Here is a 16106-nt window from a genome sequence, read left to right as displayed (position 1 = left end):
GGCACACACCTTTAATCCCAGCACTTGGGAGGCAGAGGCAGGTGGATTTCTGAGTTCGAGGCCAGCCTGGTCTACAAAGTGAGTTCCAGGGCAGCCACAGCTATTCAGGGAAACCCTGTCTCGAAACAAACAAAAAACAAAAACAAAAAACAAACAAAACAAAACACCATTGAAGATTCTCTGTATCTTGCAGTTTATATATCTAGCCAAGATTTAATGTTTGTTTAAGACAGGATCTCTCTGCATAGATCTGGCTGGCCTCATGATACAGACAGATCAGGCTGGTCTCAAACCCACAGAAATCTGCCTGCTTCTGCCTCCTAAGTGCTGGAATTAAAGGCACCCGATCTTCAGCTCTTTTTTTTTTTTTTTACATTTAATTTATTGTGTGTATGAATGTTTTTTTTTTCTGTATGTATACACACACACACACACACACACACACACACACACACACACGACAACATATGAGTGGTCAGAGGACAACTGGTGGAAGTGAACTCTCTCTGTCCTCTGTCCACCATGTGGGGCCTGGGAATTGGATTCAGATGCCTTTACTGGCTCAGACATCTTCCTGGACCACACCTGGCTTTTTAAAAGATTTCATTTATTTTTATTTTATGTGTGTGAGTGTTTGGGCTGAATGATGTCTGTGTATCGCTGTATCACGTGCATGCAGTGCACACTGAGGCCAGGAGAGGGACTTGGATTCCTTTAGGGTAGAGTTACAGGTGATTGTGGAGCACCCATGGGTGCTACAAATTGCATCGGGTCTTGTGGAAGAATAGCCAGTGCTCATGACCTCTGAACCGTCTCCCCAGCCCCGCACACTTGGCTTTTTACCTGTGGCAAGCACTTGGCCGGAGTGAGCACTTAGCTATTTAACAAAAGATAAGATTTTATGTGTATCAGAGAGTTGGTTTAAAATAAAATTCTTTATGATTCATTACCCATAACTGTTTCGTTGGCATACCTACTTACCCACAGACATGGACGTTTTCTCAGGTAAAAAGGGTTTACAAGAGAGGTACATTGTAAGAACCTGCTCGAAGACAGGACTGGGTTAAAGGCAGTGCTTGGTTGCTTGCTTGGTTTTTAATTTTTTGAGACAAAGTTAGAATAACTGAGGATGTCCTGAAGTTAGCTCAGGTTGCCTCAAACTATTGATCCTCCTGCCTCAGTTTCTTAAGTTCTGAGGTTACAGGAATGTGCCACCATAATCATCGGATTTAAGAATCTCAGAACTAGGGCTGGAGAGATGGCTCAGCAGTTAATGAGCACTGGCTGCTCTTCCAGAGGTCATGAATTCAATTCCCAGCAACCACATGGTGGTTCACAACCATCTCTAACGCCCTCTTCTGGGGTGTCTGAAGACAGCTACAGTGTGCTCACATACATGAAATAAATGAATAATTCTCAGAATTAAACATTTCAGAGCCAGGTACTACCTATCTGTAATCCCAGCATTTAGGAAACTGAGGCAGAAGAATCAGGAGTTCAAGGTTATTCTTGGCTGTATAGTTCAAGATCACGCATGCACACACACTCAAAGAAGCAGAGAAATGCTCAGGGTCACACATTCACAGGAAAGCCCACTGCAGTCGGGGATGGGGAAGCAGCTCTCTAACATCTCTTATTTCTGTGAACAGCTCGAGCTGGACTTTGGAAACCAGCTTGTCCCTCAGGGCAGGGCTCTCTCTATAGGCTGTAGGTATACAGGCTGTTTGAATATAGGTAGACACTAGGATAGCCCTTCACTGTCCAGATATTCCTTATGTCAAGGGAGAAGGGAGAGAGGCAGGAGGTAATGGACATGCACGTGTGTGCATGTGCACACGCATACTCTAGCTAGCCCAGCATGGGGATGAAAGACCAATTTCCAGGAGCCAACTCCAAGATTAACTGTAACTGACTGGGAGAGTCTTGGTGAGTCACTTCCCTTGGTTGCTAGCTTATGTGTGCTTCCAGAAAGATGGGGATGAGAGTGGGCCCCTCCCAGCTTGGAGTGACAACCCTCAGGGAATTGCTACGGAATTGTTCCCAGGCTCATAAGAGCTTGGGTTGAGTCTGGCTCTGCCACCAGCTCGTGATCAAGACAATTTACTGTCCCTCCTCCTTTTCTCACCTAGAGTCTTCAGCTGGAAAACAGACAATAGCTGTCTGTTAGTTAGCCCTGGGCTGGCAGGTAGAAGCAGCCTAGGCCTGGAAACCTACAGGCGATACGCCTTGCTGGAGTGGCTGTGCACAGCAGGGGAAATGGCTCAGCCAGGAAAACATGCTCTCTTAGCCATGGATAGGGAGAGCGACTCACTGTCTCATGATTCCCACTGAGAACAGAGCCGGGATGCTTACCACCTGCTCATCAATGCGCCGGAAGTCCAGGTACACGAGGTCAGGAAGATAGGCATAGATGAACATCTTGTACTCCTCTGCCTCAGAAATGGGATTCCCAGTGAGACTGAGTGTCCGCAGGCACGGGAACCGGCGCAGGTAGATGATCTGGGAGTGGGAAGCAGAGGTACTTTCATTGCTGCCACAGAACTGGAACCACATACAACAGCTTCTCCCCTCTACACCCTTCCTGAGTCTACAACCTGGCAGGGCACCTTGCATACAGACAGGTGAGAGTTTGTGGCTTCTGAGCCACACTTCAATCCTGAGAGTAGCCACAAGTTTTCAGAAGAATCCAGAGAGCTCAAATTCCAGCTGTGGGATTTAGGACAGATGATGGGTCTAGTATATGAGCCTTGACTTCCTCCTCTATGAAATGGGCAGAATGACATGGTGTGTCTTCAATATCATGAAGGCTAAATGAAATAAGCTATGAAAAGCAGTCAGCAGCATGCACAACAGCCCCTGGATGAGTGGCCACTTAGAACAGGGTGACGTTTTGGACAGTAGAACCCCATGAAGGTCCCAAGTCTCCTCCTGTTAAATGGAGCTGGATTGCTGGCTCGCCTTTCATTCACTGGACAACAGCAGGCAGAGCATCTCACTGGGAGCCATTTATTCTTCCTATGCTTCGGTTTTAGTAAAATGGGGAAATCAACTGCTTGGCTATGCTTGCACGACTGCACCATCGGAACACAACACTGCACTGTGTGCTAGACAGGAAAAGTTTCTCATGGCCTGTGCATCAGCTCCTGCCTCCAGATTCCTGCCCTGACTTCCTTTGATGTGCTTTTGGTCCTGGTGTTTTATTATAGCAATAGAGACCCTCACTAAGACAACATCCATGGGAGAGCTGGGAGGTCGCACATTCCAAGAACCGGAAGGCCCTAAGGCAGCAGAGGGCTTGGCACAACCAAGGTTGCTGCAGAGCAGTGGGGAGGGGACAGGTGGAAGGACATGAGCTACACTGGGAGAGGCTGGTTCCTGGAAGACAACAGAGGCTTTCAGCAAGAATTTAAATGTGCTCTAAGAACAGCAAAAGCCTCTAGAGTCTTGCTTATGGGGGAAAGCAGTATTTGGTTTATTTTCTAAAATATTTTTTTTCAAGAGCCCCCTTTATGTCTTTTAGCCACAGAGAGAAAATGTTGCTGATGAAATATGTTGTAGCAGGTGACAGTGAGCAGGCTGCCCCTTCCCTGCATGGGGGTGGGGTGGGGTGGAGTGGGGTGGGTCTGTAAACAGTTCTGGTTCACAAGAGAAGTTTGACAAGGATGCACAATGCCCTGTGATCTAGCGGCCCCACCCCGGGAGTTTACCTTGAAAATGGTCTGGTGCAGAAGTAGAGAGCCCTGTTCTACTGCATCCTGCTCCTGGACACATGCTACGCCCTGCATGCAATGCGTGCAACAACCAGCATGCAGTGCACCATCTGGAAGCAACCTTGACTGCTACCGTAAAGAACCCAGGTCACGTGATGGAGGGATCCTGCAGAGGAGTGGATCCCCTCTCTGCTATGCCAATGATCATGCTAAGTGCTGACTGGAGAAGCGAAGGCTCAGTCCACGGCAGGTGTCTGGAGGACAGCTGGACCAACATGACAGTCACATGTGTTTAAAAGCTGGATGCCTGGAGGGACACTCATGGAACTTAGAAGGAAGCCGATGGTTTGGAAAGAGAAAGTAAAACCAAGGCTTCTGTGCTCTGAGCTAGGGTTACTTTTCTGGGTCTATAATGCAATCAGCAGGTACTTAAGTAAATCTAACAAATAAATAAATCACGAAACAGCAGGCAGTTAGATGCCAAATAAATAGGAAAGATCCCGAACAAAGATACTTAGCTTTGAAGCCAATGCCTAAGGCGCGTCAGTTACAAAGAGGAATACTCCCTGGTTAGGTGAAGAGGATCCAGGGTCCCTAAGGTCTCCAGAATACAGCCAACCCTGGGGACACCTAGGTATTGCAGATCTCCTTCAGGCTCTCTTCCATGGGCTTTCTGTCTTTCTCTTTCTTTGGAGACAGGCTATAAGTGTATCTAGAGTATTGGCAAAAGAGAACCCCATAGGAGAGAGCAAGAAGGCTTCGTCCTGTCTGGGTGCTGCAGGGCAGCATGGCAGAATACCAAAGGCTTTGCTGGGAGTAGGGCATCCTGACATAGCCTCTGTAACCCCTCCGGCCTCTTCTGTCCAGGCCTGGGGAAGGCCTCAGCTTCATTAAATTTCCCAGTGTCCAAAGGATGAGATCTGGGATGCAGGACATGCTAAGGCAGAAACTGATGCTAAATGTTCAATGACAAGGTTTGAAACTGGAAGTGTCAGGTCAGTGCCGTAGCATGGACCTTCTGTGTATAAGCTCCTGGATTATGTCCCTAACAGTGCTAAAACAGAAATGTTTTTTAAAAAGAGAAGAAGAAAATAAAGAAGAAAGGATAAAGAAATAAAGCTAGCAGCCGGGCGTGGTGGTGCATGCCTTTAATCCCAGCACTTGGGAGGCAGAGGCAGGCGGATTTCTGGGTTCGAGGCCAGCCTGGTCTACAGAGTGAGTTCCAGGACAGCCAGGGCTATACAGAGAAACCCTGTCTCGAAAAACCAAAAAAATAAAATAAAATAAAAATAAAGATAGTAAAACCAAAGGGGAGTCAGGCAGTGGTGGCGCACACCTTTAATCCCAGCACTCAGGAGGAAAAGGCAAGTGGAGCTCTGAGTTTGAGGCCAGCCTGGTCTATAGCATGAGTCCTGGGGTAGCCAGGGCTACACAGAGAGAGCTTCTCTGGAAAGAAAAGGAAGAAAGAAAGAAAAAGAAAACAAACAAAAATCAAAAGAGCTATTTGGGGTTAACTTAGAACCTGAAAATTCCTGAGTGACTTATCATTTTCTGTGTACCTACTATGTGCCAGGTCCTGCGTTAGGCATATAGTAGTGTAAGTGATTTGGTCTTCACAACAACCCTGGGGTCTACTATTAATCACATTTTATCGATGTGCAAACAGACACACAAAATTCTAAGTCACCAGTTTGGCGTCAAGCAGCGGGTAGGTGACAGCTAACAGGGCTGACTCTGCTAGTCACACCTTCCAGGCCTTACTTGGCCCACCCTGCTGGCCAGCAGGAGGATTCCTTATCTCACAGAGCAGAGGATGGTGAGTTTAAATGCTCTGAACTGTTGTAGATAGCAAACTTCTGAGACTATACGACCTCTGGGGTTTGGCCCTACCAGGCAGACAGTCAATGATCAATTTACTTCGTTGTGCACTTAAGCTGCCCAGCTGGCCATGCTCACGTATGACAAAGTCCGAGCGAGGGTAGGAATAGAGCCTTCAGTGGCCCAGCAGACTAAAGGGACATTGAGAGTGGAGAGGAGACTTCTCCTTCTCTCTTCCCTGTCATATATAAACAAGGATGCTATAAGGATAAGCAGCCCTGAGGAAATGCTAAGCATGTGGGAGCCCAGAGGTGTAAGTCACATAGTGTCCCTGAAGCACTATTGATGAGCTCTCTGCCATGCCATAAATCACCACAAGTGCCCTTGTTTGCAGCAGAAGCTTCAGCCGGGACAGACTTTTCCTGGCAGCGCTCCACCTTGTCATCTTCTGTGTCAGCAAGGTCTCCATGTCCCCAGAGGCCCACCCACAGGCTGGGAAGGAGCTAATCTGCATGGAGTGACCCTAGCTGCTTGGGGGAACAGAATTGAAGGTCAGTGCCTCAGGCGGGCTCCAGCAACGAGGGAGTCACGTCTGGAAGGAGATCCCTACCACCCATAGCAACGATCTCAGCAGTACCCAACTCTGGCTTTCCCTCTCCCCACTGGATCACTTTAGTTTCCAGAAGTCACCTCCCAGGCAAATCATTTGCACCCAAGACCCGGGCTGGGCCTTGCTTCCAGCCAGCCGGAGTCCGGCTTTCTGTTTCTTTCGGGCAGTGCCTCTTCGGTGGTTCTACCCTTGATTAACCGTTCACGTGGCCCCTCGAGTCTGCCCCGGCTGTGGTGCTCTTCCTCCTGGTACATAGCTCAGCCCTGGCCTGGCCCATGCCGATGTTTCCCTAGATGCTGCTGGCTGCAGCCTGATCTCAGCTCCCAGGTTGCCTGCACCCTTGGCTTCCATGCAGGTTTCCCAGGTGCCTCTCTAGCTTCTGCTCACATACCTGATACTAAGAAGCCATCCTCCTTTGGCCTGATGGAAATTCTTCCTCCCCCCCCCCCCCGCCTCCTTCCCGAGTGCTTGATTAAAGTCATAAAGGCACGCACCACCACCATCACCCAGCTGGTTCTCATATCTTTCAAGGCTCTGGAATCAGGTTGACTGTCATCCCTGACTTCCTCTCAGCAACGTTATCAGCCACAGCAGGCCTCTTCGTGTTAAGAACCTGCTCCTAAGCTGAGCGCACACCTGTAAACCAGCATTCCGGTGGCAGAGGCTGGATGGTAATGACTTTAAGGTTTACAATGGTATAGCAGACAAGGGAGAAGGAAGGGGAGTGGAACAGGGAAGAAAAAAGGAAGAGAGAGAGGAAGAGAGGGACAGAGAGAGAGAGAGAGAGAGAGAGAAGAGAAGAGAAGAGAAGAGAAGAGAAGAGAAGAGAAGAGAAGAGAAGAGAAGAGAAGAGAAGAGAGGAGAGAGCGCTCCAGCATCAAGTACTTGTATTATATCACCTCCCCTAGAGCCTGGGATGGTGGGTTCCTGCCCCCTCTCTATTTGACAGATGAGGAAACTGAGACACAGAAAGCTTGCACCGCACTTGCACTCAGGTCTGACATGCAAAGTGAAGACTGTGTTGCCTCTAGGGTGTGTCTTTGATGAACAGACTTAAATGTGGGCAATGACTTGGTACCTGACTCACTCCTGTTCATGTAAGCCATTTGGGTGTATAGTTAGGACTGAAGGCAGGCCATCTGATTAATAGATGTGGAAATGGAGTCTTGAAAGGTATTAATTAGACAGCCCTGGGCTGGTGACTAAACTGGAGAAGCTACAGGGTCACGTCTACCATAGCACTCAGTAATTATTAGCAGAGTCTCGGCTGTTGTCTCCCTACTGTCAGGCCACTGTGATGTCACACAGACACTTTTTGGTACCTGGACTGCCCTCCTACCACCCACAGGGATTGCTTCACTGTTTTTGAGACCCTAACTTGCTGTCACATCATCTAGATGATGACGGTATGGCTGGTTACCCCAAAAGTACCATATGCTGCCATCTCTGTCTCATTGGACATAGAACAAATGCCCTACCTACATCTAGTAGGTTTTTCACTTCAGCAAAGGTTTATCACATGAGCATGAGATGCAGAGCAAGCATGGGACCACTGCAGAGGCCATGAAGCCTGGTATCCAGAGGGGGTTGTGTCGGACTAAGCATGGCCTTTCCATAGATTCAAAGCCCTTGTGGAATAATTTGGATGTTTGATCTTTCTAGGAAAAGGGTATATTGTGTGTCTACCACCACAGACCTTGGCTTTGGCACAGCCTTAAGCCCCGTGGTACTTGTGACATGGACTTCCAGGCCTGGTACTCACATTCATCATGTTGCTAATCTGGTTGTTGCCCAGTGACAGCACCTGCAGCTTCACCAGGGCATCTAGAGAGTCCATCTTGGAGATCCGGTTATTGGACAAGCTCAGGTCCTCCAGGTTGACCAGGGTATCCAGGCCCTCGATGACCTCAATGTTGTTAAAGGACAAATCTGTAAAAGAGGAGGACTCTGAGGGGTCTGAGGATACACTGCTTGGCTAGAAGAGGGACAGTCCTGAAACAAAGCCATCGGGCTGCTTAGAGCTCTCGGGAGTGACACATAGCTGAGAAGCTGGCTCATTGGGGATTCTAGGAGCATTAGATGGCCTCTTTCCTGAAGTCCCCTGTCTGCCATCTACCCAAGATACAAGTTGACCTGCTGGATTCTGGGTATTGGGTATTGCTCAGAACCTGGGCTGGCATGGGCAACCGTCCCGATGTTGAAAGACTGATTTCACCTCCTATAGTGACAGGTGGTTTGTAGCTATGCAGACGGACTAGGAACCAATGTTAATGAGTACTAGGGTACAACAAAGGGTGCCTGAGCAGGAGCCCTGGGCCCAGTTAGCCTCTTGGAGCCTCAGGGGCTGCGTCTGTGAAGCGGCCCCTTAACCTATTAGTGGGGTTACTAAGGCTCCCGATAACAGTGCAAGCACATCTGAGAGTGCTTTGGAGACTGAGAACTATATTGGTGATGGCTCCTGAAAGCCTGGCAAAATGGAGGAGCATGTGCTTTGGGATCGAGGCAAGGGTGGGGTTAGCCTAGCGCTGCTGCTGCTTGGCTGTGCTTCTCTGAGCCTTACATCCCTTTTCATTGATTGGGATAACAACAGCCATTAAACATCTCTGTGGAGGCTAAATAAGACATGTCAGAGGAGCTCTCAACTTGTCCCCTTTTGTCCTTTAGATGTTCCCTTGCCCCTCACTAGGCGGGGAAACACCTAAGAGGTCAAGCTCCCAGTGACCTTGACAGTGAGGTCAAAGTTTGCCAGTTTGGTCAGAGATTGACAAGGGAGCCTGCGGCCTTCATGTAACTTCTTGTCCTCTTGGCTTGTTCACTTCTACAATGGGGATGGAGCATGAAACCAGAAACCTCATGTGAAGTGGAAGCAGGCCGCAATCAGCACGTGGCCATGGTCTGTGCTCATTGTGATGGCCAGCTGTCCAACTGTGCCTGTATAAAATGCCGGTCCAGGGCTGCCCCAGTGCCCACCAGCCCGAGAGGCTGGCAGGTGGGATGGAGTAGCCTGCCTGGTGTGCAGAAGCACATCCTTGCCATGCTTTGCCCAGCACAAGCCCCAGGCTTTTCACAGACTGTCACTTTCTTGCTCCTGACCAACAGAGCATTTCTGCTGTGCCTGGGCTAACAACCGGCTGGTGGCTGGGTGTTCCCGAGATTATTCTGTGGGGAGGCCATGGATGTCCTTGGCAGTGGGCAGACACGGGGCCAGGCTTACCCAGCCAGACCAGGTGTATGAGGTTGGCCAGGCCCTCGATCCGCTCGATGATGTTGTTGTTCAGCTGCAGCTTCTTCAGGTTCTCGAACTGCCAGAGGTTATCGATGCGGAGGATATCTGAAAACAACCAGAGTGTCGGGATGTGATGGAGGACAGAGCTCTGTGCCTGTGCCCCGGAAGACTGAAGTGTACTCACGTGGAGCTCCACAACTCTCTGCCTTCCCCAGAGTACCCAGGGGAGGAGCACCTGAGTGTGAGACCACCAGCACTGCTACCCAGGGCCACTGGGAAGGACCAAAGAGGGCTGGTGTGGCAGGGGCTTGCTAAGCACGTGTCTGTGGAGGTGAGCTGGGCCTTCTGGGGGGGGGGTGTGTGTGCAGGAGACTTACTCACACTGCCCCAGGGGCAGGGCTGGAGCTTCTAAGGAAACAGGGCTACCTTGGAACACAGACTACAGGCAGAGGCCAGCATGGGGGGAGGATCATTCAACTGGTTTTACTTTTGGAGGGTCATTGAGTAATATTTATTGGAATATTTACCATCTGTGCCTCTTGAACTGCAATTTATTTATTTTCCTTTCTCTCTCCTCCCCCTTTCTTTTCTTGAGTTAGTGTCTCACTATGTAGTCCTGACTGTCCTGGAACTCACTATGTAGACAAGGCTGGCTTCAAACTTCCCAGAGATCCACCTGCCTCTGCCTTTCAGGTGCTGAGATTAATGGAATGCATCACCACACTGGCTAGACCTGCAACTTTTTAAAATCTGTCTCTAGACACATCCTAGAAATATCCATGGGTGTGCGAAAGCAGAAAAGAGCAGCCACTGGGACAATCACTCTTGAAACTCGAAGGTGGGGCCAGACAGCCTGGCAGCAGAGACCCTTCGGTCATGAGGACCCATCTTGGCTGGTAGCTCTTCTTTCCCTGGGTGTATTATATGGCTAGAGTTTCTGTCACTGGAAGCAAAACAAACAAACAAACAAACAAACAAACAAACCAACCCTGAGTAGTACTTAAGTATAAACAAAGCCACACTGAGTATGTAAAACGTAGAGGCCAGTGGAACCAGTTCAGTGCCTCCCAGCCTCCCTCATAAGCCCCGAATAGCTCTGCTGTTGTATGCTCCTTTAAAACCTATGTGCATTATACTTATTTCAACCCCCCCCCAAAATCTTCTTTACTTTTACTTTATAGGTATAAATGTTTGCCTGCATGTATGTGTATATACCATGTGTGAACTTCTGCAGCCACAGAGGGTATAACCCTGGACCTAGAGTTACAGGCAGTTGTGAGCCATCTAAGAATTAAACCCAGGTCCTTTGGAAGGACAGCCAGTGCCCTTAACTGCTGAGTTATAGCTCTAGCTCCCTGTATTAGTCATGGATAGAAACAGAATATCAGCGCATACACACATACACACATACACATATATACATTTATACATACATAGATGTTTTGGCTCTAAACACATGTGCATACATGTGCACCTGCATACGTGCAATACATACACACAAAGTCTATATTTCCAAATGTCCACTTGGAGTACTTTGTGTATATGGCTTGGAGATAGAACAATGGCTCGTGTGTGTGTGTGTGTGTGTGTGTGTGTGTGTGTGTGTATACATGATTTATTAGAATGGCTTACAGGTTATGGTCCAGCTAGTCCAACAATGGCTGTCACACTCAGGAGAGGCTGGTGGATCTCTGAGTTTGAAGCCAGCCTGATCTACACGACCAATTCCAGAAACTTTAGAGTTTATTCACTTAAAGAAATGAAACAAAATAGAAGTGAGAGATTTTTTAAAAATCACTACTAAGAGCCTGCCATGGGGTCCACACCTGTGTCAGGAGAACGAAGCATCAAGACCTTAGGTCTAGCCTGGGATATGACGTGAGCTCAAGCTGAGACTAGTGCTACCTAGACAAGAGGCTGAGCCAGGAGGCTAACAAGGTCAATGCCAGCCAACTTAGTGGGAGCCTGCTTCAAGATGAACAGGAAAAAGAAGACATGGGGCAGGTGTGGTGGTGGGGAGGTGACCCTGGTGAAGAGCACTTGTTCTCACAGAGGACCCGGGTTTGGTTCCTAGCACCCGCACCCGCCTGGTGGTTTATAACCAGCTGTAACTCTTGCAGGAGATCAATACCACCTTCCAATGTCTGCAGCAGGTACCAGGCATGAAAGTGCCACAAGCCTGGGGATATAGTTCAGTGATAGAACATCCGAGTGGTTTGCCCAAGGCCATAGTTTCAATCCCCAGTACAAAACAAAATTCTACTGACAGCTCACATTTATCGAAGAGACAGGGCCTGTTGGTGAGGTTGTGAGGTTCAGTGTGGAGGAGCTCTGACCCCCTCACCTTAGAGAAGCAGGATCTTTTGATCTATCCATGCTTCCCCCTGGGGTGGGAGTGGTACCTATGTCCTCCCTGCTGTAGTCAGAGCCAGGCAGCACAAGAATCGGTTGTTTAGGTTTCAGTTTGCTGCCAGACTTTCCAGCCTGATTTTGTCTGTCTCTTCGTGTTTCTGGGGTGGGGCTCAGTTCTGCCCAAGGCTCCTAGCCACCTCCTACTTTTGGTCTGGATTTTTCCTGGCACCTACTGTGGCCCTGTGGTGTCTGACAGGCTGAAACCCAGCCCTGATTTACCCATGGCTATGGTGGCTCTGGCACACCTGAACCAGGCTTTACCTCAGACAGCAACAGACGATGTGAAAACGCCCAACTATGCTGACGAACAAGGATGTATCTGAGGGTTAGCTCCAACTTCCTGCCAAGAAGCTGGTTTAATCTTTACACAGCTACCACGTCCACTTCCGTGACCACCTCCTTGACAAAGGCATCATCATTATTGCTACTGTGTCCCAGGCACCTCGCCAGATCCCTGTCCCCACCCACCCACCCCGGCTGGGCTCTGTGAGAACTCAAGTCCCACCCTATCCTGTGTCTATTCAGAATGCTTGGGGGATCCCAACTCACTATAAAAGCTAAATATACTTCATTGTCCAGGGTAAGCACCTGCTGACAACATGACCTCCCTGGCCTGTCCCCACACTGGCTTCCTCAGCAGGCCTCCTCAGGCTGCCTCTGGCCTACTCATGGCCTTTCACTGGTTGTTCTCCTGAATCTCACAGACCACCCCGTCTCCCCAGATCTCCACATGATTCCCTTCCTCATCCCCTGTAAGTGCTTCTTCAAGTCTCACCTTCTTGGCAAGGCTCTGGCCACTGTAGAAAACACTTCAACGAGTTCGAATCTCCCCTTTCTCCTTCATTTGCTCTATCTGCTCCCACAGCAGTACTGCCTGGAACAATCTAATTTTCTGTCTCATTTGTCTCCCTCACATCAGCTCCGTCAAGGTAAGGCTCTTTGTCTCTTGGACTGTGCTGAATCCGAATGCCTGGAAGAGCCTCTGGCATCTCTTGGGTACTTGCTCAGTACTGGCAGGATGCCCACTAGGTGGGAGAGGTGGAGTGGCCACTAGAAGGGAGTGGCCGATCCTCATCCATTCCTCCTCTCAGGGATGCTGCAGCTCTGGGTCATTTCTGGAGGCCTGCCACACCCAGAGTGCCCTGTGGACTCACACAAGGCCCGGCCTGCCTGCTTATGGCTGCCTCCAGTGTTTGGTATGGAGTCCTGCATCTTTGTTGTTGGCCAGATGCCTAGACAGCTAAGCTAGGGCCCAAGACAGCAGGTCACTTTCCGAGACCTCACCTACTCAGAAAGCAGAGGGATCGGGGTCCTCACCTGCCTCCTCTTTCTTTCTCCTCCTTTTTTGGGTAGTTCTGGGATTAAGTTAGAAGCACTGTGCATAATAAGCCCTCTACCACTGCTCCGTTTTCTCAGTTCACATATTTTTCTTTTATTCCTGTTTGATATGCAGGGGTGTTTTGCCTGTGCTCATGTCTGTGTATTACATGTATACAGTGCCCGTGGAGGCCAGGAGAGGGCATCTGATCCCTGGAACTGAAGTTTTAGGTAGCTGTGAGCTGCCGTATGGGTGCTGGGAATTGAACTAGGGTCCTCTGGAAGAGCAGCCATTCTTCTTAACCAATGAGCTGTCTCTCTAATCACCCCCTACTCACTCCTTGTGTTTTGGGGATAGGGTCTTACTACGTAGCCCAGGCTGGCCTTGAACTGAGGTCTTACTGCCTCTGCCCCCTGAGACCTGAGATGCGTACTAAGCTAAGCTCCTCCTCCCTCTCATGCGGTCTGCCCTGGCTCACCGGGTCCCACTCACTGGCTTCCCAGCACTGCATACAGGCGGCCTCATTCTCCTGCCCAGCTGGAACTGTGACAGAAGCTACTTCCTATTTCGCAGATGGGGACACTGAGAGAGTAAGTCTCTGCCCTGTCCCACCCAAGGCGCACCCCTGCTTCAGCGATCTCTGTGCTCCTCCTCTGTGGACGCACTACCCCTAAGGCCACTCCCCCAGCGCTGGCTCCTCCTCTGTCTCCCTGCACTCCAGCCATGTGGGGTCTCCTTGGTTCTCTATGAAGAACTCCGATCCAAATCAGTGTGGAGTCAGATTACGGGGAGAGCATGGTCTAGAGAAATTCTGTCTTTTGTTGTTTCTGCTGCTGTTATTCAGGAGTATTGTGGACAAGTGATGGAACTATTGGATTGAGTTGATACAACATGCCCCTGGTCCTGTGCCTGGTGGTCTCTCACACTGGTGTGCACTGACCCTGACTCTGTGTGGAATTTGGGGATTTGAAATAGGGCATAGAAAGTCAGGGAGAGCCAGCTCCACCCAGGTCACATTGCTGACACCCAGAATACATACTCTGGAAGTCCAGCTGCAGGGACAGAACATCTTTGAAGAGGATGCCCTCCTGCTTGGCTAGCTGCCCAGCTTCTTCCTGGGGTCCTTGCTCCCCGACAGCTGCCTTGAGCATGTCATCGTCCATTACTTTTGGCTCCATTGAGTCATATGGCCGGCTCATCTTCGCTGAGAAATTGGGTTCCTCCTGTTTGAGAACAGAATTTGGCTGTGTTTGACATGGTGTCATGGCCTGCCAGGAGGCCACAGGCTATCCACTTCCATCCCTTGAGGCAAATGCACTACTGGAAGGCTGCCCCAGGCCTTCCTAGCAGCCACCTGAGCCCTCATCAGGGCTCACCATTTGACTCCACAGCCACAGCTGGTCTCTACATGGGCCCACAGGGCTGGTGCCCACAGTGGTTTCCTTAGTCTGCGGTTCTCAGGTTCCCTCGAGGCTAGTCTCTGACCTTCTGTTTCTGTCTTTACTTAGGTCTCTTGGTACAAGACATCCTCCCTGACAGTAGTCCTTGGACGTGCCAGCCCCCAGTGGCCCTTCTGAGAACACCTCGCCCCCGGGGAAACAGTGATACCTGAGGAGACACTGACCCAATGTGGCCATTAATCCCTTGAGAAATGGGAAGGTTGGGGTCTCAGAATGAGAGCTAGCATACGAGCTAGCTGCTTGACTGAGGAGAACCTATGTAGCTAGTGCTCTCCAGGCACATGGTTAGGTAGAGAGCAGGAGGAGGATAAGGACGAACACATACAGCCGGTGTCTACTTGCTGGCTGCCCTAAGTCCAGCCCTGTACTGCTTTGTGTCCCTTTCTGTAAGCCTGGATTTCTTACATTAATTTCTCTGTTACTTAAAGCTAAATCAGGTTCAGTTGCTAATGGCCCAAAGGGATCTGCTGAGGGAGGCACTGTGATGAAGGCAGGGTCTGTGTGTTGGGTTAATTGTACTTGACTGCCATGCTTGGCTGGGTAGATCGCAGCCCCAGAGGACTGGATACTCAGACCTCATTGTAATCATTTCCAACCCCAGAAAGGCGGGGCTTTATGCTTCTGTGAGTCCACTGGAATTTTGCCTTGTGAAAACTCTGGGAGTCTATCCTCCCCTTTGCTCCCACTTGTGTCTCATCTCCCTTCTTACCTCTGACCTTTGACCACTAGTCTCCCTGGACCTCTGGTTTTCTTCATCTTGATTCCAGGTGCCCCTTTCCCTCTGCCTTCTATTCCACAGGGCCAGAGCAACTCCCGAGACTGCTCTGCTATGAATCCTGACAATCTTGTCTTTCTTCTAAGATTGCCTCCCTCTTTTCTCTGGTACCATCCATTTGAATGCAGCAGATATAAGTATTTCTGTTCCTTCACTATCCCGATCAAAGATTCAGATGTCAATAACTCTTGCCTGCTCTTCCCTTCCACTCCCTACCCCATGTTGGGAGTTTTAATTCAGTTCTTCTGAATTAAAAAGTTCCTCCCAGGAGAGAGAGAGAGTGACTCATAGGATGCAGGAAGCTCACAGAGTTACAACACTAGGATGCTGCTGACGAGTTGATATAAAGCCACACATGGTGGCGCATGCCTTTAATCCAAGCACCTGGGAAGGAGGCAGAGGCAAGAGGATATCTGTGAGTTTCAGGCCAGCCTAGTCTACATAGTGAGTTCCAGGATAACCAAGGCTATGTAGAGAGACCCAGTATTGAACCAAACCAAATCAACCACACAAAGAAAAATGAAACAAACAACAACAGAGTTTATATATGAGGAGTAAACAATTTCTGAGGAAGAAAAGACTTATCTTTGATAAGAGCAGTCTGTAAGTTAGACTTAGAGCTCTAGGACCAAACTGTCATGATTTGTCACCCATACTGGGGTTGGCTTTTCTCGAGGGCTCACAAGTTATACTTGGATGGACTGACTGACTGACTAACTCTTCCTTCTCAGGGTAATTGACTGACTGACTCTTCCTCCTCAGTGTGACTGACTGACT

The 16106-nt window shown here is 49.4% G+C and overlaps 1 protein-coding gene across 2 annotated transcripts in view; it reads right to left on the bottom strand.

Moving 5' to 3' along the window:
* Drc3 (dynein regulatory complex subunit 3) overlaps positions 1-16106 on the bottom strand; it is a 41660-nt gene that overhangs the window by 21743 nt on the left and 3811 nt on the right. For both annotated transcript variants that reach the window (XM_021213846.2, XM_029546323.1), the window contains exons 3-6: positions 14134-14317; positions 9353-9469; positions 7901-8067; positions 2353-2499 (exon numbers count right to left, since the gene is read on the bottom strand). In XM_021213846.2, coding sequence (XP_021069505.1) covers positions 2353-2499; positions 7901-8067; positions 9353-9469; positions 14134-14293 — 591 coding nt within the window. In that variant the 5' untranslated portion in view covers positions 14294-14317. The remainder of the gene's footprint in view (positions 1-2352; positions 2500-7900; positions 8068-9352; positions 9470-14133; positions 14318-16106) is intronic.

The sequence above is a fragment of the Mus pahari genome, chromosome 14, assembly GCF_900095145.1.
Source record: "Mus pahari chromosome 14, PAHARI_EIJ_v1.1, whole genome shotgun sequence".
In the NCBI taxonomy this organism is placed as follows: Eukaryota; Metazoa; Chordata; class Mammalia; order Rodentia; family Muridae; genus Mus; species Mus pahari.
This window is presented reverse-complemented; position numbering and strand designations above follow the sequence as displayed.